We start from the raw sequence: 21,061 nt of genomic DNA, 5'->3' as shown, positions 1-21,061 counted from the left end.
CGAGAGACTTTCCATCGCCACCCGGAGCGGCGGCAGTAGCACCACCATCACCAGCGCTAGCTGCTGCGGTGACAACAGGCTGTATGGCTGGTGTGTGGTGTGGTGTAGCGTTTCTCTGGAACGGGAGAAGAACAGCGTAAGCGGCTACGGCCTGCGCTATTCTGTGAGGATCTGAAGACCAGAGTTAGTCAAGCAGTAGAGTTTCGAGAAACTCTCGATCACGGATTCGCTGAATGAGAGGAAGTAGCTCAACGGAGCTGTGAACGGACCGAGTTGGATTTTATTGGTCTCCGGTCAGAGTAGAATAGCGAGATGACTTCGAGTGACCACAGCTTTCGAATCGTACGGATTAGGTGAAGGATGGTCCTCCTTGCTCGGACGTCTTGTGAGGGTGAATCACGACTTTCGGGGAAGATCTCAGCTGACGAAGTTGTACCTCTGGACTGTCACGCGAGTTGCAGTCGGGGAGCTCAATCCGTTCAAGTGATAGAATGGCTCTGCAAAAAATTTTGAGCTTCTACGCTGGTGAGTTTCATGGAATAGGGTTCTGAGGCGATCCGAGCTCGTGGCTAATTCGCCGCTGGGTCTGTATAATAGATATATCTCCTGAGTCGGAATCAGAAACACGCGGAAGGCTCTCTGTGCCAGAGTCTGGCACAGTCGACATTGCTTGTTTTGCTCTGCCGATCGGATCGAATCAGATTTCTGGGCTCGGTTCGCTCGGCTCACGTTCTACACGATCTTTTTGATAAACAATGGGACCGTGATAGCTTGATAGAGCTGAGAGCTGAGTCTCATTGAATACGAGTGCAGCTGTAATGCCAAACTCTGTTCCCACTGGGGCGGCTCGACGAGACTAATCACGGACGGAATTTAGTAATTCGATCGTTCTGTTTTCGTATTTTTCTTGAATTATTCACCATTGCGAACGATGCCATTCGAGTCCTGATTTCCATCCCAAGCATGCCTATGCATAGATGCGAGCGCGCTCTTACATCATCATGACGGAGAGTTGACGCCGAGGACTCATTCTCAAAGGAACCTCGAAATTTGGACGGTCGTTAATCACGATTGTTATGGAAGAGCCGCATGCGTAGGATTTTATCGCTAAGATCATATTACAGGAAGCAGTGACGATCCTCGAGAAGTGCGAGAAGTCCGCTTCACCTGCTACAAAGAATGCAAAGTGAACGATGCTACGGAGGACATAGTTCTCTACGAACTCCCGGAACCTCAACGAGAGAATAACAATAAAATAAAAGATGAAAAGCCCCTCTCCAGATTTGACCTCATCGTGAGAAACGTGAAGAACAAAGATTATGGTGTTAGGTGAGCTTGGTCGCGGTCGAATACGCTCCTTTACGAATGATGAGCTCAGAAGCTCCCGGAACAGGCTATCCTAAGCTGATGTCTTGCCTCCGAACAGCCTCCGACGATTCGTAGACAATAGCGAAGCTCAGCAGCAGTTCGCACTGTTACGCGAAAAACTCCCGCAGCTGCTGGAGATCCACGAGTCGTTCCCGAGTAAAGAACTTTTCCGAAACTACAGTAATTGCGCTTTGGAGAATCCTTCGTGGTCCGTGGCGCACATAGCAGTCGCATTGAATCTTTTGGATATTCTGAGGAGCCCGTCTGTGACTAAGTAAGCCGATTCGTCATCCTGCGTGCCGTCATGATCTCTTCTGACGATGAATGTCGAGGTTGTTTGGGCCTCGCTGATCATATCTACGGTCTTCCAGGTATCTCGATACGAAATGTGAAATCACAGGCAAGACACCGCTGCACCTAGCGTTAGAGCTGCAAAATGCACCTGCACTACAGGCGCTTCTCGATCAAGGAGCTAGAGTTGATGTCGTCGACAATCGCGAAAATTCGCCGTTCCACTACGCTATAAAAACAGAGACAAAGTCATTCCTAGAGGTCAGTATGGAGTGCACGTTGGCGCTCGATGTTCCCGGGGGCTAGAGATCCTCGTTGGGAAATTTCCGATCCTTCGATCGATCGAGGACTGCAGCATGGGAGATCTATGAACTCGATCGCTAGACCTACACCTCACGTTTTCGCCTCGTTGCAGATGATCTGCAGAGCGCCGGGTGCTGCCACAGGAATCAACCAGAGGAATCTCTACGGCGAGACTCCCCTGCAAGCCGCGTGCATGGCCGGCTTGAGTGCTTGCGTAGAGACACTGCTGAAGCAGGGCGCGGACGTGAATTCGGCCTCGTTCAGCACCTGTACCACGGAAGGACGGTAATGGGACTCGCATTTCTTCTGAAAAGCTCCCGATGTTCGGGCATTGGAGCTCATTCTCCGTTCTGAGTCTTGAGCGTTTCTCTTCCTCCTCAGGGTCGTGGGAGACAGAGATCTGGGATTTTTCAGTGAACGCCAAATGAGGAAAGGCGGAACTCCGTTGCATTGGGTGAAATCGCGAGCGGTAAGCGAAAATTCTCGGGTGGAACGTCTCTCATGAGATCGCCAAACAATCGACTGGGAGGGAAGTGTGCTTCGGATCGAATAATACAGTGGTACTCGGCGATTGACGAGAGTTGCCTCGTTGCAGTCTCTGGAGCTCATGATCGACATCGGATGCGACTTGAATGCGAGGAACTCCTGTGGGGACACCGCTCTACACGTGATGGCTTCGAAGCGACGCCTGGAGTCTTTGATCTGGCTATTGATCGAAGGCGCAAATGTCAATGCGCGAGGCTGCGGCGGGGATACACCTCTGCACGTCGCTGTGCGATCCGCGAGGGTACCGAAGCCGCAAGACGCATGGATGCTTTTCAAACAGAAAGTCGAGCAGAAGAATTACGGACGACAGAAGGTTGGTGCGAGAGGTCGAAGTCTTGAGTTGATGTCGTGCTAGGAGGGAGTTCCGGCCGCAGGGCCCAATCCGTTTGGGGGCTTTGTCCCCCGAGGAGCTCAATAGGTGAGCGGTCCAAAAGACTGATGCATCATATTTCCCTTCAGCATGACGGGCTCTCCATCGTTCAGATTCTTCTTGCGTTCGGTGCTGATCTCAACAGTGTCAATACCGCCGGAGACACCCCAAGACACATTGCTGCTGTGATGGCTTCCAATACGCACAACCCACGCTTAGATCAGCTGTTATTCGTCCTTCACGCGGTAGGTGCCAAGCGGTGTGCGAAGAGAAGCCCTCTATGCACTGAAGGATGTAGTCCCGACGGGAGCTTCGACGGCGTGCCTCCTCAGGACTTTTGCAAAGATCGCATGAAAAGTACGTGGCTCCGGTGTTTGTGCCCTTGGCTCGACCAAGATGCTCTGACACGGTTGACAGCGAGAGTACCATCCTGAGTTTTTCCGAATTTTGTTTCAGTCTTCGATGAAGCGCTGAGCGCGGATATTTTGAAAGAGACTCTGGAACGGAAACGCAAAGGTCTGTACAAAGGCAAACGATGCCGGGCATTGTCTGTCGATGGCGGCGGTGTCAAAGGCTTGGTAACGCTGAGAACACTGAAATGTCTCGAGGAAGTCGTAGGGCAACCGATCTTCAGCTGTGTCGACTGGGTTATCGGAACCAGTGCTGGAGGTATCTCGACGTGTTGTCTCGCCTGCGGTGAGTGATGCACGGTCGCCAAGCATTCGCATGTCACGAGCGATACAGCGAGATGTCAGGAACTCGAGTGGTAATCTCGAGCCCTTTACATCCAGGCCACAGCTTGGACGTAGCCTTTCGAACCGCTTTCCGTCTAAAAGAGAAGTTCATCGTCGGACCACGGCCGTACAATACGGAGGGCCTTGAAGAATTCTTCAAGCAGTCATTCGGAGGCGAGACGAAGTTCTCTGACATCAAAAGTCCCAGGTAAGCCGCCGTTCTCCGAATCCGGAGCCGTGCCCAAATGAGCCTTACGTGCGGAGACGCTCAAGCTCGATGAATGAAGTATTCCTCTCCTATGAGGAGTCTGTGAGTGTGTACTGGAGAGTTTCGATCAGCAAGAATTTCGCAGGTTCGCGGTGACAGCGGTCAACGCCGAAGTCTGGCCGACTCGACTGAAGCTGTTCCGGAACTATGTCAAACCCAGATCTTTGTTGGAAAAGAAGCCTGAAGCTCCAGATGACGAATTCGTATGGTCTGCAGCTAGAGCGACGGGCGCTGCTCCGACATTCTTCAAGCCTTACAAACAGTATCTCGACGGTGCGATCATATCGAACAATCCTACCCTGGACTTGATCACCGAAATCACCGAATACAACGCCGCGATGAAGGTGAGTTCTCGGGCAGAAGATCACCCTAACCTCTCGAGTCGAGTCCGGCATGGCGTCTGGCATCCAGAGCTATCACCAGAAACCATTCCTCTTTGAAGGATAAACCCTCTGAGTGTTACGATGTTGACATCGTACTCTCAGTTGGCGGCGGCATGCGCCCCACGGCAACCGTTGGGACGATTGATGCTCTCCAGCTGGATCCTGGACTTTTCGGAGCAGCCAAAGTTGCTTATTCCGTGGGGCATCTTATGAAATTCGCTGTGGAACAAGTGAGTTCCCTCACGCATGAGGAACTATCTCGCAGTCAGAGCAACCGATTCGAAATATCTAATGTGTCTCTCATTCTCCCCCCAGATCGCAGAACCCGACGGACGTCACGTTGATCGTGCCAGGGCTTGGTGCTATGGAATCGGGGTGCCGTATGCTCGTTTACAGCCTGTTTTGTCACAAAATATACCGGTGAATGAGAGCGACAACAGGGTCATCGCCAAAATTCTGTGGGAGACGATGGCTTGCTTTAAACAATTTCCGGATGAGATGTCCATGATCGCTGAGCTATTGCGCGACGAGGGGAAACCAACGAAATAAGTTATCGGAGCGTCCTCTGAATGAAAGGGTTTCCATTTGGTCTGTTGGGGCTCGGAGTTGTTGTTGCGGCTGCAAAATTTTCTTCTCCTCTTGGGGAACGGGCACCTCAAAGAAGGAATAGTAATTGGGGAGAATTCCAGCTCGATATTCTGATCAGCTCTGCTTTATTACCCGACAACTCCCTTCGGGGGAATGGAGTGAGACCTGGGAGCGCTTCCCAGAATTTCCTTGAGGTCGGCTTATGCATCAACCAAAGTTTTAAATCGATCAGAGGGGTATGCACACGGCAACTCGATTTCCGTCGCCCAGGCATCACTCAAACGTTCACGCCGGACCCTTATCATTCCGAAAAACACATCATGGGGCCTCATGTCAATTTGCACCGGTAGATGATGTTTTATATGAGTCGTCATAAACGCTGACTCGCCTTGTTGAAGAGCAAATAAAAGATCTGACTGACTTATATTTGTCCACACGTTTGAATCTTCATTGAATGAGAAGGATGAGAATCAATGATAATGGTGGAAAGGAAGAGGAGACTCCCTCATGATCCGAGAGGGTTCCGGGTGTACGCGACCGGATAGAGCTTGCAACAAATCATGACGATATCTCGGATTCCGTTTGTTTATTCTGCATCATTCGAGTCCTGGCGATTCACAATGTGGATAATTGTCCCCACCATGGAACTGTCAAACAATAAATTATTCTTCATAGATATCTTAGATTCCTTATGATCTTTGACGTCGTTCGAAGAAACTCCAACGAGCTCACCGCACAGCTCGGAGAATGAACATCCAATAATAATGAAAAGAAAACCTAAGCGGAGTCTCTTCTGTGGAGCTGATTGCCGTGTTTATTCCTAGGACCTTACTGCTAGTTCCTGATAAGAGTTGGTTCGAAACAGACTCGACCACGACGGACTCCCCATAATTCGTCCATTCCGTGAAGCAACAAGTTATGTTAAACATCGATTCCCCAAAATCAGCCGATTGTACCCACACCGTCACAATGAGGGCTTGCCGGTGGGAAGTATCATTCGAAAAGACTTCCTCCATCCTCTCTTTACATTCGCTCCACCAATGATACAAACTCATGCACTAACGATAAAGGAGACCGCTCAAGGAGAATCCTCGAGTACACGTTGAGCTTCCGAGGTCGCTCTACCAGAGACCTGGGAACGCATTGACTTCTCCCTGTTGTACGGTTTTTTCTTCACCTTTGGTATAGCTCAAACGCAATCGCATTCTCAGCTTGGTTTGACTGGCTGGAGGCGAAACTTTCACAATTTGCTCGATCCGACCTGAGAAATTAGGGGACCGGAATGATTTTGGGATTGAGGCCGAGGCAAAAGCTCCTTCATTCGCTTGTGTCGTCCACCGGTGAGCCCCGGGCAAGTTGAGGGCGGGAAAGGAAACCGAGTCGCTATTCGTCCCATCATTATCTACTCACCTAGATTTGGTTGAAGTGTGTTTCCACTCGGTGGGAGCATTTCGAGCTGGAAGCTTTTCGGTACAGCCACCTGGAAGGAACAGATGAAACGGAATTAGTCTTTCCTCGATCGAGTTTCCGCGAGGTAATCGGCGCTCACGTCGCAGGATACCCACCTGGAAGAGAACGTCGGATATGCTGACGCCTCCGACATTTTTCATGTGAACGACGAACGTGACCTGTTGTCCGACAGGAACTTTCTGAGGGTAATCCATCGTAATATGGAGCCCATCGACGTCCATTGCGGGAATCGTTTGCATGGGAGCCGTGGAAGATTTCGGTGTTGCCGAGTTCACCAATGCTGATATGGAGTTCTTAGGGTTCTGCGTATCGTCTGAGATGATCAAGCTGTCCCCCAAGAAAGCTACGGGCGCGGATGAAGGGGGAACTGGCGTCGATAATGAGTCGATACCTGAGGAACATTGGGCCTTATGAGTGCTCCATCCTCTCGACGATGGGGGACTCTCGCTGTGTCAGGCTTCAGTCGGAATGATTAGCTTCGCCACTCACCGGCCAGGTCTCCCAAAAGATCGAAGAGAGCATCTCCTGTATTGTTATTACTGTTTGAAATAATTTTGTTGTCCGTCGCTGCTTGAGGTACTTGAGTCGCCCGTGGGGGCATATCGATGACGTCATCCCCTCCGACCAACAAATCGAGGAGATTGTCCACTCCAACACCATCTCCGTTGTTGTTCAGATTAGCTGTCGTGATCTCCACCTGAAAGATCGAAATTGTGATTGGATCCGTATGTAGGTACCCTGTGACCGTGTTTCGCTGCTTTATCGACTGACAACGATAGCTTCGATGAGATTCGCGGCTGGCTCACCTGCTTATGATTCCCGACGAGTCCCTCTTGTGCTTGAGGTGGCTGAGCTTTTATCAGAGTTTTCACCTGGGCCAGAAAATAGAGTTTTAACGCTTGCGAAAACTTTGATTCGTCACGCACCGAACATTCACATGATCAGTTTCCGTGATTACCTCCATGGGAGGCATTCGCTCGAGCAGAGCAGGTCTCAACGTGTCGTGTCGAGAGAACAATGCGGCGAATTCGGACGCCCGCTGTTGTAGTTCTATGTGCACGCTAGAAGACAGCGAGTCGATGGCGCACTTGATTCTGTAATGAATTGTTCCATATTTCCATAGATCACGGGAGGCATTATTCATCCCAATCACACTCAATCCAGGAGCGGCGGAGGAGTTCCCTTGGATAATTACCGATTGGTGCTCTCTTGGGAGAAGCGGACGCTAAGCTTTTCCATGGACAGGAGCGCGTACGATCTATAAAGTCGTAAAATCGTTCTAGTGATTGGAACTCTGAACCGGAGGGAGAGCACCATTCCGGGCTCTTTCATTCAAGAACTCGAGTCAAAGCCTGGTCTCCGGTAATACCTCGTGGCAACGTTTAACTGGGTGTTGAAAAGTAGCCATTGCTCGAAGAAACCGATGACATCCGATTCCTTGACGGGTTGGAAGTCTTTCAGACCTTCGCCAAGCTCCATATTTTCTGCTGACTGTAGCAGAAGGTCCCCGAATTCACCGATAGTCCAACATGCCACCTGAAATCATTCGCCGGAAGTTAGTCAGTGTCGGGCCGCACAGGGGTCTTATGCTCAGCATGAGATGCAGGGAGCAACGGGACGATATTCTGATTCGGGAGTCCAACCTGGCACAAGGGCTGATAGGCGCTGACTTCACTTGGCGGATCGATTCTTGACATCTCCCACCAGAGTCTCCGCACGGCAAAAGCGTACAGAGAGTTTTCCTGACATGCGCTCAGGAGCTGTATAAGAGAGCCGACGATATCGTCATTCACATGGTTTCCGGCCAGAGTCAGCGCCTTGATCATCGTTTCGACGTGCCAGCGCTTCGTCGGTGCGTAAGCTTCAGCCGCTAAGAATAAATTGCACGAGCAGCTTTGAGCAAACTCTGGTTCGGCCGTCGCCAAGAAGACCAGCAATTCCCTGAAAGCATCGGTAATTTATTCGAATCCTTCAGTTCTCGCCACGTATAGTTTGAGAGCTGCGAGATGGGTCGCTTCGACGAATACGCAACTCACCTGGTCATGAATTCGATATTCTGTGAATTGATGAGAGCGAAGCAAAGGTCAAGAGCTCTCCTCCGGATCGACACGTCCGGGTCTTTCAAGCAGTCCACAATCGTATTCTTATGTCGCTGAACTGCCTGGTAGTCGGCCTGCACGGTCCTATACAGTGTCGTGAGAGCGACGTATCTGATATTCTTGTCGGTATTCAACAAGAATCGGCCAAGAATGTTGACGCCCAGAACTCTCAGACCAGACTCGGACTTTATGTCCATTATCGTCAGTACCGCCTCGTAAAGGATGGCGTTACCGACGTTTTTCGCGGTCTCGGTATTGGTAGCCACCTGGAGGAAATGATCGTGCTCGAATGTTTATATCGATACGTATGAACGGACATGATGGTTGAAGGGATTCCTCTCGACGGAGGTCAGGAGCTCTTCCCGACCTTAGAGGCGAATCTGATTCTCCGTATTGAGTAGAACTCTACCTGAGCGAGGATGTCGTTCATTGCCTCGGAGCATTCAACGTCGTTCCTGCCGAGCAACCGCAAGAGCCGCAATATCTTCACCTGAAGGAAAGGATCCGAGACTCCGCATACGTCGTGCTCAGGCGAATAGCCGCTGAGGATGAGGTTCTTCAGGATTCGCACGAGTTGCGGCACGGATTTACGGAAATAGCTTAGGGTGTCCGGCGATCGCTCGCACATTTCGTGCACGAGAACGATCGCCGTGATCAGTATGCCGTGATTCTTCTCCGATAGAAGAGATCTTGTCGCGGGTATGAACATTTCCATCAGCTCGGGAACCCGTCTGATTATCCGAAATGCGGCCAGAGCTGCCTTCTTCTTGACATACGGATTCGATGAAGTTTTCAGGATCCGTTCAACCTCGCCAGCGAGATCTCGAGACATTTCCGGTGAGCAGATGCTTGCCAAGGTACACAGGGCGAGCCCGACAACGAACTGTGTCGGGGAGTTGAGGTCGTTCTTCAACGAATTCGTCACCAGGAGATGAACGTCTTGCCGTTCATCGAGCAGAAGCATCGCACCGAGATATCTGGAAACAGTTTAGGTTCCTGGTGAAAAAAGCTAGATCGAGCCTTGATGGGATTTCTCTTCGGCGATATCTACGCAGTGGAAAAGCCTGTCGCGAATCTTTGTCTCGCATGAGACTGACCCTATTCTTTTATCGGTGAACCTCGGTGAGGCGATGAGTTTGAGGCATTCTAGCTGTCCGAAATGAGCAGGATATCCGAGCATGTGAATGTACAGAAGCTTTGCGACGTTCCGGCATCTGGAATAGAGAATTCGTTGGGATACTCGCGTCTCAGCCATCTTAGCATCGATTGTTCGATCAAGGAAACCGAACAAGTAGGCTGCCATCAGAAGATCGCCGCTGGCCCACGACTATGACGGCGACTACTGACAACCGCTTCCGTCGGCTCTGAGAGAACACTCTGAATTAGAGTGCGTCGTGAGGGAGTCGGCCTGCGTCAGCTAATCTTGTCCGATTCAATTACGTCCACTGAGAACGTCGAAACTCTGCCGCAACGCTGAATGCTGCAGGCGGAAGAAGTCGAAAGATCTCGTGCGGAGTCCAGGAAGGATCCGATCGACCTTACAGGAAACAAATAAGCGAGCCGGACGAGAACCATGAGGGAGTTCTCTCTGCCTCCTATGCCGGCAGGAGGGCCAAGCGAGTTGACCGACCCCGAGCCAAAAATGCTAAGGATCGCATTCTCAGAACGACCACCGAATGCGCTAAGACGACAGCATCTCGATGCAGGGAAAAATATCCGTCTGTCATGTCGTCTCAAACAGCTTGAACGATAGTCAGCCCCGAAAAAGCTACTGAACTTGAATAGGCTGCGTCGCACGATTTTTACACACCTCCATAAACTGTCATCTTCGCGGAAGGTACTCCGAATGTAGGCACATTCTTTCTGAACCACGGCTCTCTCATCAGCCGCCGTTCTCGCTGCACGGATTTGTCGGATGAGATCTCGAAGTCGCATGGGGCTCTGCATGGACTGGGTGATCCGGTTGACGCCGGAGAGAATGGTTTGTTGAATATCCATCCTGAACGGAACGGAAATTCACGTTCTCATGCACCACGAAGTCGAGACGGCGGTCACAAGGTTGTCGCTCGAGGCAACACGTCAAAGTATGTCTCCAGTTGATCTTTGTTGTGTGGCGGAGAACAGATACTTCCACGCTCGACCCTCTACTTCGAGCTGTCGACAGGCAGGATCCGTCGACGAACGGCCAGGAGGGCAAGCTGGTGGTGAGCGAGCAGCGATAAAACGGCACCTCCGATATCCACCACCCACGAAAGTCTGAATTATTTTAGAAAAAAGGTAGTCTGCTAGTCACAACCTGCTGCCAAGTTCTACCGCTAACTGCCGAGCGGTTTGTTTGACGGCTGCTAAGAACTGAGCCGCCAGCAACGCAGGCAACATCATCGTCGCGCGGAGAGCTGCCGGGGGCGCCGGCCGAGCTGTCGCCGCCTAGACCACCTTCACAGATGCCAGGTTCGCGAAAGTAAAACAGATATTCACTGCCGTGGAGCAATAGATTGATTCGGGCTCAAAACATGCTCGCTGATGCGTGAAATATCTCGCGATGTCTCATGTCACCCCCCTCCCCCCCGAGTGCCGGACGAGGCACGCTCCCGGAGTGGTCGCCCCTTTTAACCATCGACCCGATCCTCCTTTTCGGCATGTGAAAACGTACGCTTCGGTTTCCAGCTGGTGTATTATGTCTGCGCCGTCGTCTACGATGCGCAGGATGTCCACAAAGAACTAATGTTGCTCTCGCGGGCACTCGTATACCTTCGCTCGAAGCGACTTCACACCTACTCTCGATTGTATTCCTGCGCTCTCGGCTTCGCCGATCGCAAGCTTCTAAGATGGACAAATTCTATCCCCTGAAGATACGAAATGATCAACCCGCCTGACGGGGTGCGTGCATCTGAGGGCAGGATCGATCGACAAACCATCTTAATCAATACCACTGATTTTTTGACCTTCGACAGAATGTTTCCGGGTATGCATGAAAGAGCGCAAAATTCGTAAATGCAATCATAAAATCCCCATTTATTGAGCTCGATGACGAAATGTACTTCCAGTTATGAGGGTACGGGCGACCGAGCCGTTCCGATGGAACGACCCATCCAACTTGATTTAAAGCTTTTATTACTCCAGTTTCCGTGAAAACAACGTTTTCCGAGAAGATGCTTTTGGTATAAACCGTTAAGAGCCCCCGCTTTCTCTTCCCCCATACATACGCTCTTGGGGCAATGCGATCACCCATCGACCAGATTAGTTCTCAGTCGACTGGAACTTAGTTCTCATGGATCGACTGACATGAGCAGGTTTCGCTCTCGCCTTGAGGAAAGGTGACAGGCGAGCAACGAGCAGGATCTAACGAGTGAGCAATTCGACGGGTGTAGTCGGCTCAGGAGAAAACGATGCTCATAGTTTCGTTGCTCAAAAATGATTTCTTCGATGTGGCGAATAATCCATTTATCAGCGCCGTGACGGACGTTCTCGTCAAACGGGATACGGATCTGACCATATCTTCGTTCATTCACGCATGTCTACATGTTTACGGAGCTCTGCACTTGTCTTTAGTTTCGGTGAGGAAGGACAGTAGAAGGTCTGGCTTTTCTGGCAACGCTCCTCGTGCTTTATTTGCCGTGTTTCCGCGCAGATCCCGGCGCTCATGGACGAAATCGCGCTCTACGCTACGATATCGGTAGCACCGATACACAAATACGTTTCCATGATGCTTGCCATCGGGGCGTCGGCTATCCTGCTCACGCATTTAATCGCTTTGAAGAAATCGCCAATGAAGTTCGACCTCCGATTCCATGAGCTGTGGATCTCGGTCTTATCGATCAAGGTTCGGGATCCATAAATGAAATATGACACACGACCACTGACGGCTTGAACGCTCCCGGAGTGGTCGCCCCTTTTAACCATCGACCCGATCCTCCTTTTGCGGCATGTGAAAACGAACGCTTCGGTTTCCAGCTGGTGTATTATGTCTGCGCCGTCGTCTACGATGCGCAGGATGTCCTCAAAGAACTAATGTTGCTCTCGCGGGCACTCGTATACCTTTCGCTCGAAGCGACTTCACACCTACTCTCGATTGTATTCCTGCGCTCTCGGCTTCGCCGATCGCAAGCTTCTAAGATGGACAAATTCTATCCCCTGAAGATACGAAATGATCAACCCGCCTGACGGGGTGCGTGCATCTGAGGGCAGGATCGATCGACAAACCATCTTAATCAATACCACTGATTTTTTGACCTTCGACAGAATGCTTCCGGGTATGCATGAAACAGCGCAAAATTCGTAAATGCAATCATAAAATCCCCATTTATTGAGCTCGATGACGAAATGTACTTCCAGTTATGAGGGTACGGGCGACCGAGCCGTTCCGATGGAACGACCCATCCAACTTGATTTAAAGCTTTTATTACTCCAGTTTCCGTGAAAACAACGTTCTCCGAGAAGATGCTTTTGGTATAAACCGTTAAGAGCCCCCGCTTTCTCTTCCCCCATACATTCGTTCTTGACCCATCGGACAATCGACCAATAAATCTTTCGCCCCTCCGTTCACGCATGCAGTCACTCGATCAATCAATGCATCCATCGGGGTCCGCGAATCTGTCAGATTTCTAGAAGATAACTTATGTACATCACTAGAACGCCAGCACAGGTCGTCCACGTCAAGACTGTCCATTCCCTTTGCTAGCACAACTTCATTCGTCAGTAGAATCGTCATCGCTCCGTATTCGGCGCGGTGCTTGGTCGCATCCGTCGACGTCATCGGAGTCCATTTGGCGAACCGACAGCGGGAACAATTTTTTTTGAACTCCTCAGGTTGTATTCCATCGCGCTCTCGCTCATCAACACAGAGCCTGCCTACCCTCCTTTCAATCCTCAGCGGCGGCGAGCTTGGGCTAGGGATCTGGGAAAAAGATCCGCGATCAGCCACCAGCACGACCTCCGTCCGCGAATGCGGGCTCCGTACGGATCAGGCATTCAGATTCCCTTCCACGCACTCACGCCTGCACGCACGCTCATCGAAAACCCGATGGGACAGCGAGCTAAGGAGCTGGCCGGGATACACATGCTCGACCGTGCATTTTTCTCCCGAAGCAGATATTCCAATGTTCACGATAGCGGATTATAACATCAACAGCAACAATTAACACTCCGAAATCGGGAACGATGCTCGGCATTTCTCACCAATGAGCCACCACAGAAATCTTGGGGGGAGAGCTTAACTACGACAATACCAATCACCGGGACGAATCGGGCGAATCGGCACCGAAACGTGTGGCGAGTAGGATGGTGCGTCTTGGAAGAGCTGAACATATAAAGTACATATAATGGATGGGCCGGGTATACTAGCAATCGGGTTCAGTCCTCTCTCGGTCGAGTCGAGCATTCGGACGTGGTGGTTCAGGGATTATTTGCTCGAATCGACAGTCGGACAGAACGTTCTGTACTGCGCTGATAGCTGAGTCTGACGTAGATTGGTTGCTTGAGCGAGGATATATCCCGATTCTGTGGGTCGAATAACGCATCTCCGACTCCTGAACTGTATTCCCGGCTCATGCACGGAGTTCCACGACATTGGTTACATGTGAAGAGCTGTCCTTGAGTTAAGCGCCGACTAAGCTGAATGAGCCTCGACTGCCTAAAGCGATTTTTCTAGGAGATTCCTTTTCATGTTCTCTCCTTGAATTATCGAGTGAAATTATAATTAATTATATGACGAATATAAAAAGTGCTTTCGATTGGAGACAACATTTCCATTCGTATCACTCGGGAATCGGTCCACCGGGTACGCAGAATCACATGTGAAGCTGAATAATCGTTTGCAACAAAAGGCAGGAATCACCGGGAGAATACGCGTGTGCGATCCACTGTTACAACCGATTCCGTTTCTGTCACTTGTGATTATTTATAGATAGCTTCGATATGACTCGGATTAGCGCAGCATTTTCTTCCTGGAGAGTTTCGATTTTGCGCTTGAGAGTATCCACGTTCTGCAGAAGAGGGATGAATCCTTACAACCGGTCGTTCGAAATTCACGAGGCTCCGCGCCTCAAACCAATGATCGATGCTCATTTCTCATTCCATCAAAATCATACCTGAATATCGTTTTGCATATCTTTAAGGCATTGTTCTGCCTCGAGCCGTCGAGTCTTTTCTTGTTCCACAAATTTCTTCATTTCCAGAACCTCTTCCTCTTTTTCTGTCAGAAGCTCCCTCAACCGGTCGTTTTCAGCGCGAACGATTCCGGAATCTTTTTTGTTGGCTTCTCGCAAAGCAACTTCAATTTCGTAAAGCTGGCGGGGAAATTGAATAAATTTATACTTTCTGGAGCGTCGAGGTTGATGCCTGTTCCGCTCACCGATTCCGATCTCATCCATCGGAGGCCTAAGCTCCAGTGAATTTCCAGCAAGCCGGACAAACCTTTTTGAAATCCGTCGAATTTTCTGCAGCTTGAATGCGCGCCGTTTCTGCTCGATGCTCGACCTCATGAATTTTCAATCGACTCTGGCCATTATTCAATTCAAGCTGAACCGGAATCTGTAAAGAGGGGTCGTTAGGGATCATATTCGCAAGTCTCTCCTCTGTTCTTTTGGGCATCATCGAATCCCTCAATCGCTACTCACCTCATCCGAGACGCCTCCGCCAGCGCAGATTCCTGTACTCCTCCTCTTTGGCCTTCGGCGTTGACGTGTTTGCGAAGCGTTGGATGAATCGACTTCACTGTTTTCTTTGTTTTCGATAGCTGTTATGAATAAACTTTTCTTAAGAGCTGCTAGCAGACTTCGAGGAAATTTATTCGCTCACTCCTCATCGCGATGGAACCTTCTCTCTCTGTACAGTATGTTTCCGCTGACCTGCTTTCGGTGGGTCCGCGACAATTTGTTCGCCATCCGACAACAATAGATCTCCATGATTGTGAACAGCCTCAATACTGTCTACGATCTTGAGGTGCGGCGCATCTTCGATTTGGCGTTGTCTTTGCTCTGCCGCTGCGCGTTCCCGCCAAGAAGTTCGGCGCTCCAGGCTCGAGTCGTAGCCAACATCCATCGAGGTTGAAGACGAGGCTGGAGGGACTGTTAAACCTGAATTTCGGAACGTACCCGAAATTTTTCGCGGCAGGATCGCTACGTTCTACGTTCGGGTCGAAACCCCGGAGACCGAGCAACGTGAAGCCGATAAGTAGAATAAGCTAACTTACCCGCATGAATTGTGTTTTCTGGCTCTCTCCTCCTCCCATCATTACTTTTTCGAATATTCTCCTCCGCTGACTTAAGGTCCTCCAGAGTCACACCCTGGAATTGGAACGATCGCCATTTCAGAGTGGGATCAAAATCATCGGATGATTTTTTTAATTAATCCATTAGACTGGCATCAAGATCATTCGTCGGCAAGGCGGGCTGAGAACGAGATGACGTCCAGATCTCTTTCGCGGCACGCTAATTCTCGAGTTCATAAGTCGAGTTGAGGTATTGCTAAAGTCTTCGAATAGCCCAGAAGAAGCCAACCAGACGACCGACTGCCCGCGCGCACTTCCCGAAGGCATTGTACCTCGAGTTCGTGCGACAGAGCTGGGAGACTCACGTCATATGAACATCAGCTCGCAGGGTGAGCGTCGACGACGAATAGGAGGACAACATTCACGCTCGAGAGAGTACGACCCGCCGACTCTGACTACTCGACTCACTACATTTACTTGAGCCCGAGCCTTAATTCCATCGCTTCACCTCTTCATTCGATGATCTATGTGCGTCTGGTCTCAACGGCTTATCGGACTTTACCTGTGTACTTCTGCGAGTCTCCCGGACCCTTTTGGCGTGTGCCTTTCTCTGAGTTTCGCTTTCTTCGTCTCGGACCGGTGCGACGAAACTTCTTTTGACCCCAGCACCGAGGGAGTTCTGAATTTTTGGAGAAAAAAAAGTTTTACGTTTCGATCGTGAGAGATCCCCACGAATGAGTCATAGGGGAGCCAGATTCCTGACTCCAGACCAATGCGAAGCCCTAACTCACGGAGGAGAGGCTCAGTGTAGCGGAAACGGACGCCGAATTCGACGACGGTGTCGAAGCGGTAGAATTGCTCTGAGAAGGAGGGTTGCTCCGGGGCAATGGCGGAGGGAGTTCAATAGTGGCTTCAACCGAAGGTTCTTCTTCCATCGGATTCTCCTGCAGGAATAAGCGCGATGCGTGGATTCGCAGAACAAACGAATACAAGAGCTTTATGCAAACAAAAGAACGAGTGACCAAACGACGAGACAAGGGTTCTGCTTACGAGGATGATCGATGCGCTGATCCGCTCCGCCGACGCGTCCTTAAGCTGACTCCTGTCGCTGCCACTCATACGGGTCACCGAAGTTCGTCTCTTGAGGACGTGTGGAGGAGGCAGCGATAAAGTAACGATCTGGAAGTGAGACATTCCTCATAGTTAGTCGAATGTGCTAATGAATCAGCTGGCGGAAACGAAAGCAAAGACGAATGGGATCCGCCGTACTTCATGAGGAGATGATTCTTCCTCGCGATGCTCTTCCATCATGTTCTGTCGCTCGGCCAGCCACTCGGGTCGCTTCTGTTTCAGCTCGGCAATATGGCTCGTCAAGCCTTCATCACAGACGTCTGCCACTGTTTGACCCTGTGGAAGAATAGCGCTGAATGATGGGCAGCTGAGCGTGGCAATAATCCAGAAAATGAAGAGAAGGGATGGTCAAGAAGATAGGACGGGTCGGAGAAAACGGAGATTGTGCTCACCGAATGCGTCAGCTTCTCCAAATCGGCCAATCCTTCCTTCACGAGCATTGTACAAGCATCCTTCTGATCCCAGTGAGCAGCCGCGTGCAGCGGAGTCCATCCATCTAAATCTACAACATGGACGTCGTGGCGCTCTTTGAGCAGTAAATGTATCACATCTGTGTAGCCTTTAGCAGCGGCGACGTGTAAGGCCGTGGCTCCTGTCTTCTCGTCCACAATCACGGCGTGCCGTTGCGACGGGGGCAGCTTACTCTGTGCGTCCAGCATGAGTTTCACATCATCGAGCATGATTTTCTGCTCTCTCTTGCGAACTGAATCCGAGTCGACGCCCTGCAAAAAGAAGATCCTCGTGACGGAAATTCGTCTCCGTCTGTTCCTCTCCGATTTAGGATCGGCTCCGACGATCGGCAGTCTAGGAACTTGACCGAAGGACCCGCTAAGCAGTATGAAGACCCACCAGTTTCTTGGCTTCGCTCTCGAGCAACTGCTTCATTTTTGGTTCTTCGGCTCGATCCACCGCAAGCTCATTATCTACATTCACGATGTCCAGTCTCGCGCCACGTTCCAGCAGAAGCTGGGCGATCGACACGTAGCCACAAGACGCCGTAGCGTGTAGCGGAGTCCATCCCTCGTTGTCACCTATGTTGATGTCTATTCCTTTATCGATTAAAAACTCCACCATCTCGATGTTGTTATCGATGCAAGCCTGGTGGAGTGCTGTAAGACCGTCCACATTCGTCGTGTTGATGTTGGCGCTCCCGGAGTCGAGCAGTCTCTGGACTTCTTCTTTGTCGCCGGCTGAGCACGCCGCTAAGAATACGCATTGCTGGTTGAATTTCACTCTTGCGCTCTTGGCCGGCCGTGAAGTTTGCGAAGCTCCAAGGTCCACGAGGTTCGTCTCAGACTCCTCCCAGAGACGGAGTTGCTCGCGACGTTTTGCGCGAGCTTCTTTCGCGGTTCCTTGTAGCGCCATTAGCGAGTCGAAACAGCGCTATTATCTAGAAGACAAACAGATGATTAGGAAACTTGCGATGCTAATGAGGGAGATGTATAATATTTCTCGAGCATTGAAGGTGGTGTCGAGGAGAGCAGTACAGGAAGAGGCGGGAAAAAAACGTCTGAAACCCGTCGTCGAGGCTGACGACCCGAAGGCTGAGACGGTCGCTCAACAGAGTGATTCAGACGTCATGAGGCTCGAACCGGTTCCTTTCTGAGCGAATCAGGGGCTGTCTGTCGGATGACGGCCCTCACCAGGCGACATCAATTATCCGAGGAAGATCGCCGACCTTGCCGAGGTACAATTTGACGACAAGCTGAGGCACAATTACGTAATAGAGATTAAGGCTCAGTTGGCAATCAGTTGTTGGCTGACTATGTCATCGTGCTCCGAAGGCCGATAGCTAAAAATACCTCGAACCGGTGCGAGACATCAAGTGAGCCCTGCTTAGGTTCGCCGGTTGCTTAACATTTTGATCAGACCGAAACTTATCTATTCTCTGACATCGGTTCTGGCACCCATGTTATAGGTGGGATCCAGGATTAGAGCACTCCTCCCCACGACCGGTTCTCGACGCGTATCGAGAATAGGCAACAAATCGGAACCGCCCGTTGTCACCGCGTCGTGTGTAGTCGAACCCTGACGGCTCAATCTGAGACATCCTTTTCGTCTCGTCAGCCTAAAATCCGTTCAGGGGCAGCACTCACGAGCTCGAGAGGAATAAATGTTTGAACAGACAACAGCCTGAGAAATAGCATCGCACTCCGACAAGGTCCGATATAGGCCAGCGTCGAGCCTCGAGTGTGGCTTCAGACTGGCCACCACCCACAATTCGTTCTGGGAGTCTCCGCTAAAAATTGAGCCGATTCGACGATAGTAATCGGCGTCTGAGGAGATTCGAAGACGACTCTCTCTATGAAAACAGCAGCAGACTCGTTTAGTGATCTCCTCTGATATGGTCGATATCCATCGTCCGAGATTAACGGAGGACCTTGCGATCAATTGGGACGATATGTTCCGTGTTTCGCCTTCGTCTCCCTTGAGAGACCAACGATTGGGAACACAACCAGCGGACGATCTACGGAAACAGGAGCGCCGCCCGAGAGTACCGAGTAGTCTCCGTCGAAAACCAGTGGTCCCCGAACCAGTAGTCCGTATGTAAGAACCCCCGGGGCTCCCGGGCGATCTTCAAGTCTACACGGGATTTTATGGGAGGGGGTCCATAGGGATCATGGATCCGATGCTAAAAATATCCAGGGGGTCAATGAAGTTCTACGGCTTGGAGGACTTCAGGGACCAGTGGTCTGGGACAGGGGTTTCACACCGAGATCTCACCGGGATGACGTTCCTAGTCGAACATCTCGTAACACACCGCGAATCGGCCCCTCTATATTTGGCCAGGATACAGACAGCTGCGGTCAATATTAGATGCCGCAGACTGAACTCGGTCTGTGAATAGGAGTTCGTCGCTCTACGAACTCTCAAGCCTTCCTCCCGGTTTGCATATATATGTACACGATGACCTTCGCCGCGCTCGAAGCCTTTCGAACGACGACGCCGGAATCGAACACCTGATTCATTTGACGATTCACTTCAGCTCAGCAGAGCGCCTTCGATTCTAAACTTTACGCATCCGGCCTGAATTCGATGCTTCTCGTCGTCGCTGTGCACCCAAGACATGTCACAGTCGCGATAATGGAACGAGGAATGAAAGAACTCCTCCGAAGAGGCGAAGAACGAGCAGGCAGAATTGACAAACGTCACGTCCGGAAGAGCTCTCCCGCGAGGTGTGTCGACGGAGCGAGTCCGGGATCTCTTATCACGAATCCGATTTCGAACGCGGTTCCCGCATATCCGCACACTTGGCTCTCTTTCTGATCGCACCTACAGATAGAGTCTCGATTCGTCCCCGAGATATCCCGGGAAGGTTGATTTTCACTCGTTTGCCGCCTACCTGATCTATGCAGGCATCCGGAACATCAGCTCTGCCGTGATCCAAACCTCACAAGAGATCTCCCAAAGGTGGGCACCTTTCACCGAGGCTGGTCAGTGGGACTCTTTCCAGCCGATCGGTCGTTTATCGGCCGGTTGGTCCGTCGGTCGGTCTTTCACTCGGTCGTTCGACTCCCGGACCGCTTGTTCGTCTGTGCCGTCGTCCGTCAGTCCGCCCGTCACGAGGACCGACAGGCGGTCTCGAAGGCACTCAGTCAGGTAGATAAAAGGTTTGGGCTGAAGTAGCAGCAGCAGCGGTCGTAGCAGCAGCAGAGCGGTACTCTCTGCCTGATGAAGGAAACGATTCCTCCTCTCTGAGAAGCGGGTGACAATCTTTCGTCGAGTAAGAGACTCATGCACCTCGTGGGGCCGTTGTGTCACGCAAAAAACAAGCTTCCGAGACCAACGAGAGTATTATTTGTGCTACGGAATGACACTTCACGTCGTCAGTTGTGCTTTGGTTCTCGACTTCATCGCTGGTTGTCGATTCGTCGGCCACAAAATATCCAAATATAAACAAATGATGACCGACTGATCTTGCCTGCCCAACAAACAGCACCAACGGGAGCGGCGAGGTGGACGCGCTCGCTCGCTCTCTCACCCACAGAGCTTTCCCCCGGTCCTTTAAGGCGCGGTTGCCAGTTCGTAACGACCGGCACTGAGCCTTTCGGACGAGAACCTACGGAGCCGCGCCTAGAGTCTCACCGGCGACTCCGGCGTGCATCCGCCGGCTGCTCATCGGCGGAATTGATGCGGAGGCCAATTTCTTGGAATCTATGTGAGCGATGCATACACTCTTCCAAGGTCCGAAACCTCATAGCGGATACACACGCATTTGGAGACGGCATCTTGACGGAGCCGAGTTCCGTCGTATGCTATCTCCGATCGATACATCAAGAATCTCGTCGGGGGAATTCCC

At 51.1% G+C, this 21,061-nt stretch overlaps 3 protein-coding genes across 3 annotated transcripts; 1 reads left to right on the top strand and 2 right to left on the bottom strand.

Annotated features, from left to right (window-relative positions):
• The first annotated feature begins 68 nt into the window (after positions 1–68).
• On the top strand, positions 69–4,812 carry LOC100898211 (85/88 kDa calcium-independent phospholipase A2). The gene is made up of 13 exons (XM_018639327.1): positions 69–525; positions 1,125–1,329; positions 1,427–1,642; positions 1,740–1,920; positions 2,075–2,247; positions 2,344–2,431; positions 2,558–2,821; positions 2,968–3,235; positions 3,335–3,574; positions 3,670–3,820; positions 3,966–4,224; positions 4,323–4,493; positions 4,579–4,812. The coding sequence occupies exons 1-13, from the start codon at positions 492–494 to the stop codon at positions 4,810–4,812; spliced, it is 2,484 nt and encodes an 827-aa protein (XP_018494843.1). The 5' UTR covers positions 69–491.
• Positions 4,813–5,647: 835 nt separating this feature from the next.
• LOC100905824 (AP-1 complex subunit gamma-1) lies at positions 5,648–10,550 on the bottom strand. The gene is made up of 13 exons (XM_018639329.1): positions 10,231–10,550; positions 9,518–9,634; positions 8,830–9,397; positions 8,358–8,686; positions 7,965–8,262; positions 7,691–7,857; positions 7,517–7,579; positions 7,280–7,415; positions 7,128–7,193; positions 6,811–7,018; positions 6,417–6,712; positions 6,262–6,331; positions 5,648–6,112 (listed from the first exon to the last, which is right to left on the bottom strand). The coding sequence occupies exons 1-13, from the start codon at positions 10,416–10,418 to the stop codon at positions 5,973–5,975; spliced, it is 2,646 nt and encodes an 881-aa protein (XP_018494845.1). The 5' UTR covers positions 10,419–10,550; the 3' UTR covers positions 5,648–5,972.
• Positions 10,551–14,305: 3,755 nt separating this feature from the next.
• Positions 14,306–18,126, bottom strand: LOC100905676 (protein phosphatase 1 regulatory subunit 12C). The gene is made up of 12 exons (XM_029111320.1): positions 17,611–18,126; positions 17,154–17,483; positions 16,900–17,037; positions 16,666–16,809; positions 16,421–16,574; positions 16,193–16,362; positions 15,613–15,706; positions 15,269–15,496; positions 15,038–15,156; positions 14,835–14,951; positions 14,510–14,707; positions 14,306–14,404 (listed from the first exon to the last, which is right to left on the bottom strand). The coding sequence occupies exons 1-12, from the start codon at positions 18,124–18,126 to the stop codon at positions 14,306–14,308; spliced, it is 2,307 nt and encodes a 768-aa protein (XP_028967153.1).
• Positions 18,127–21,061: the final 2,935 nt, after the last annotated feature.

The sequence above is a fragment of the Galendromus occidentalis genome, unplaced genomic scaffold (assembly GCF_000255335.2).
Source record: "Galendromus occidentalis unplaced genomic scaffold, Mocc_1.1 scf7180000077431, whole genome shotgun sequence".
Classification (NCBI taxonomy): Eukaryota; Metazoa; Arthropoda; class Arachnida; order Mesostigmata; family Phytoseiidae; genus Galendromus; species Galendromus occidentalis.
The sequence above is the reverse complement of the archived record's forward strand: the minus strand, read 5'-3'. Positions and strand labels throughout refer to the sequence as shown.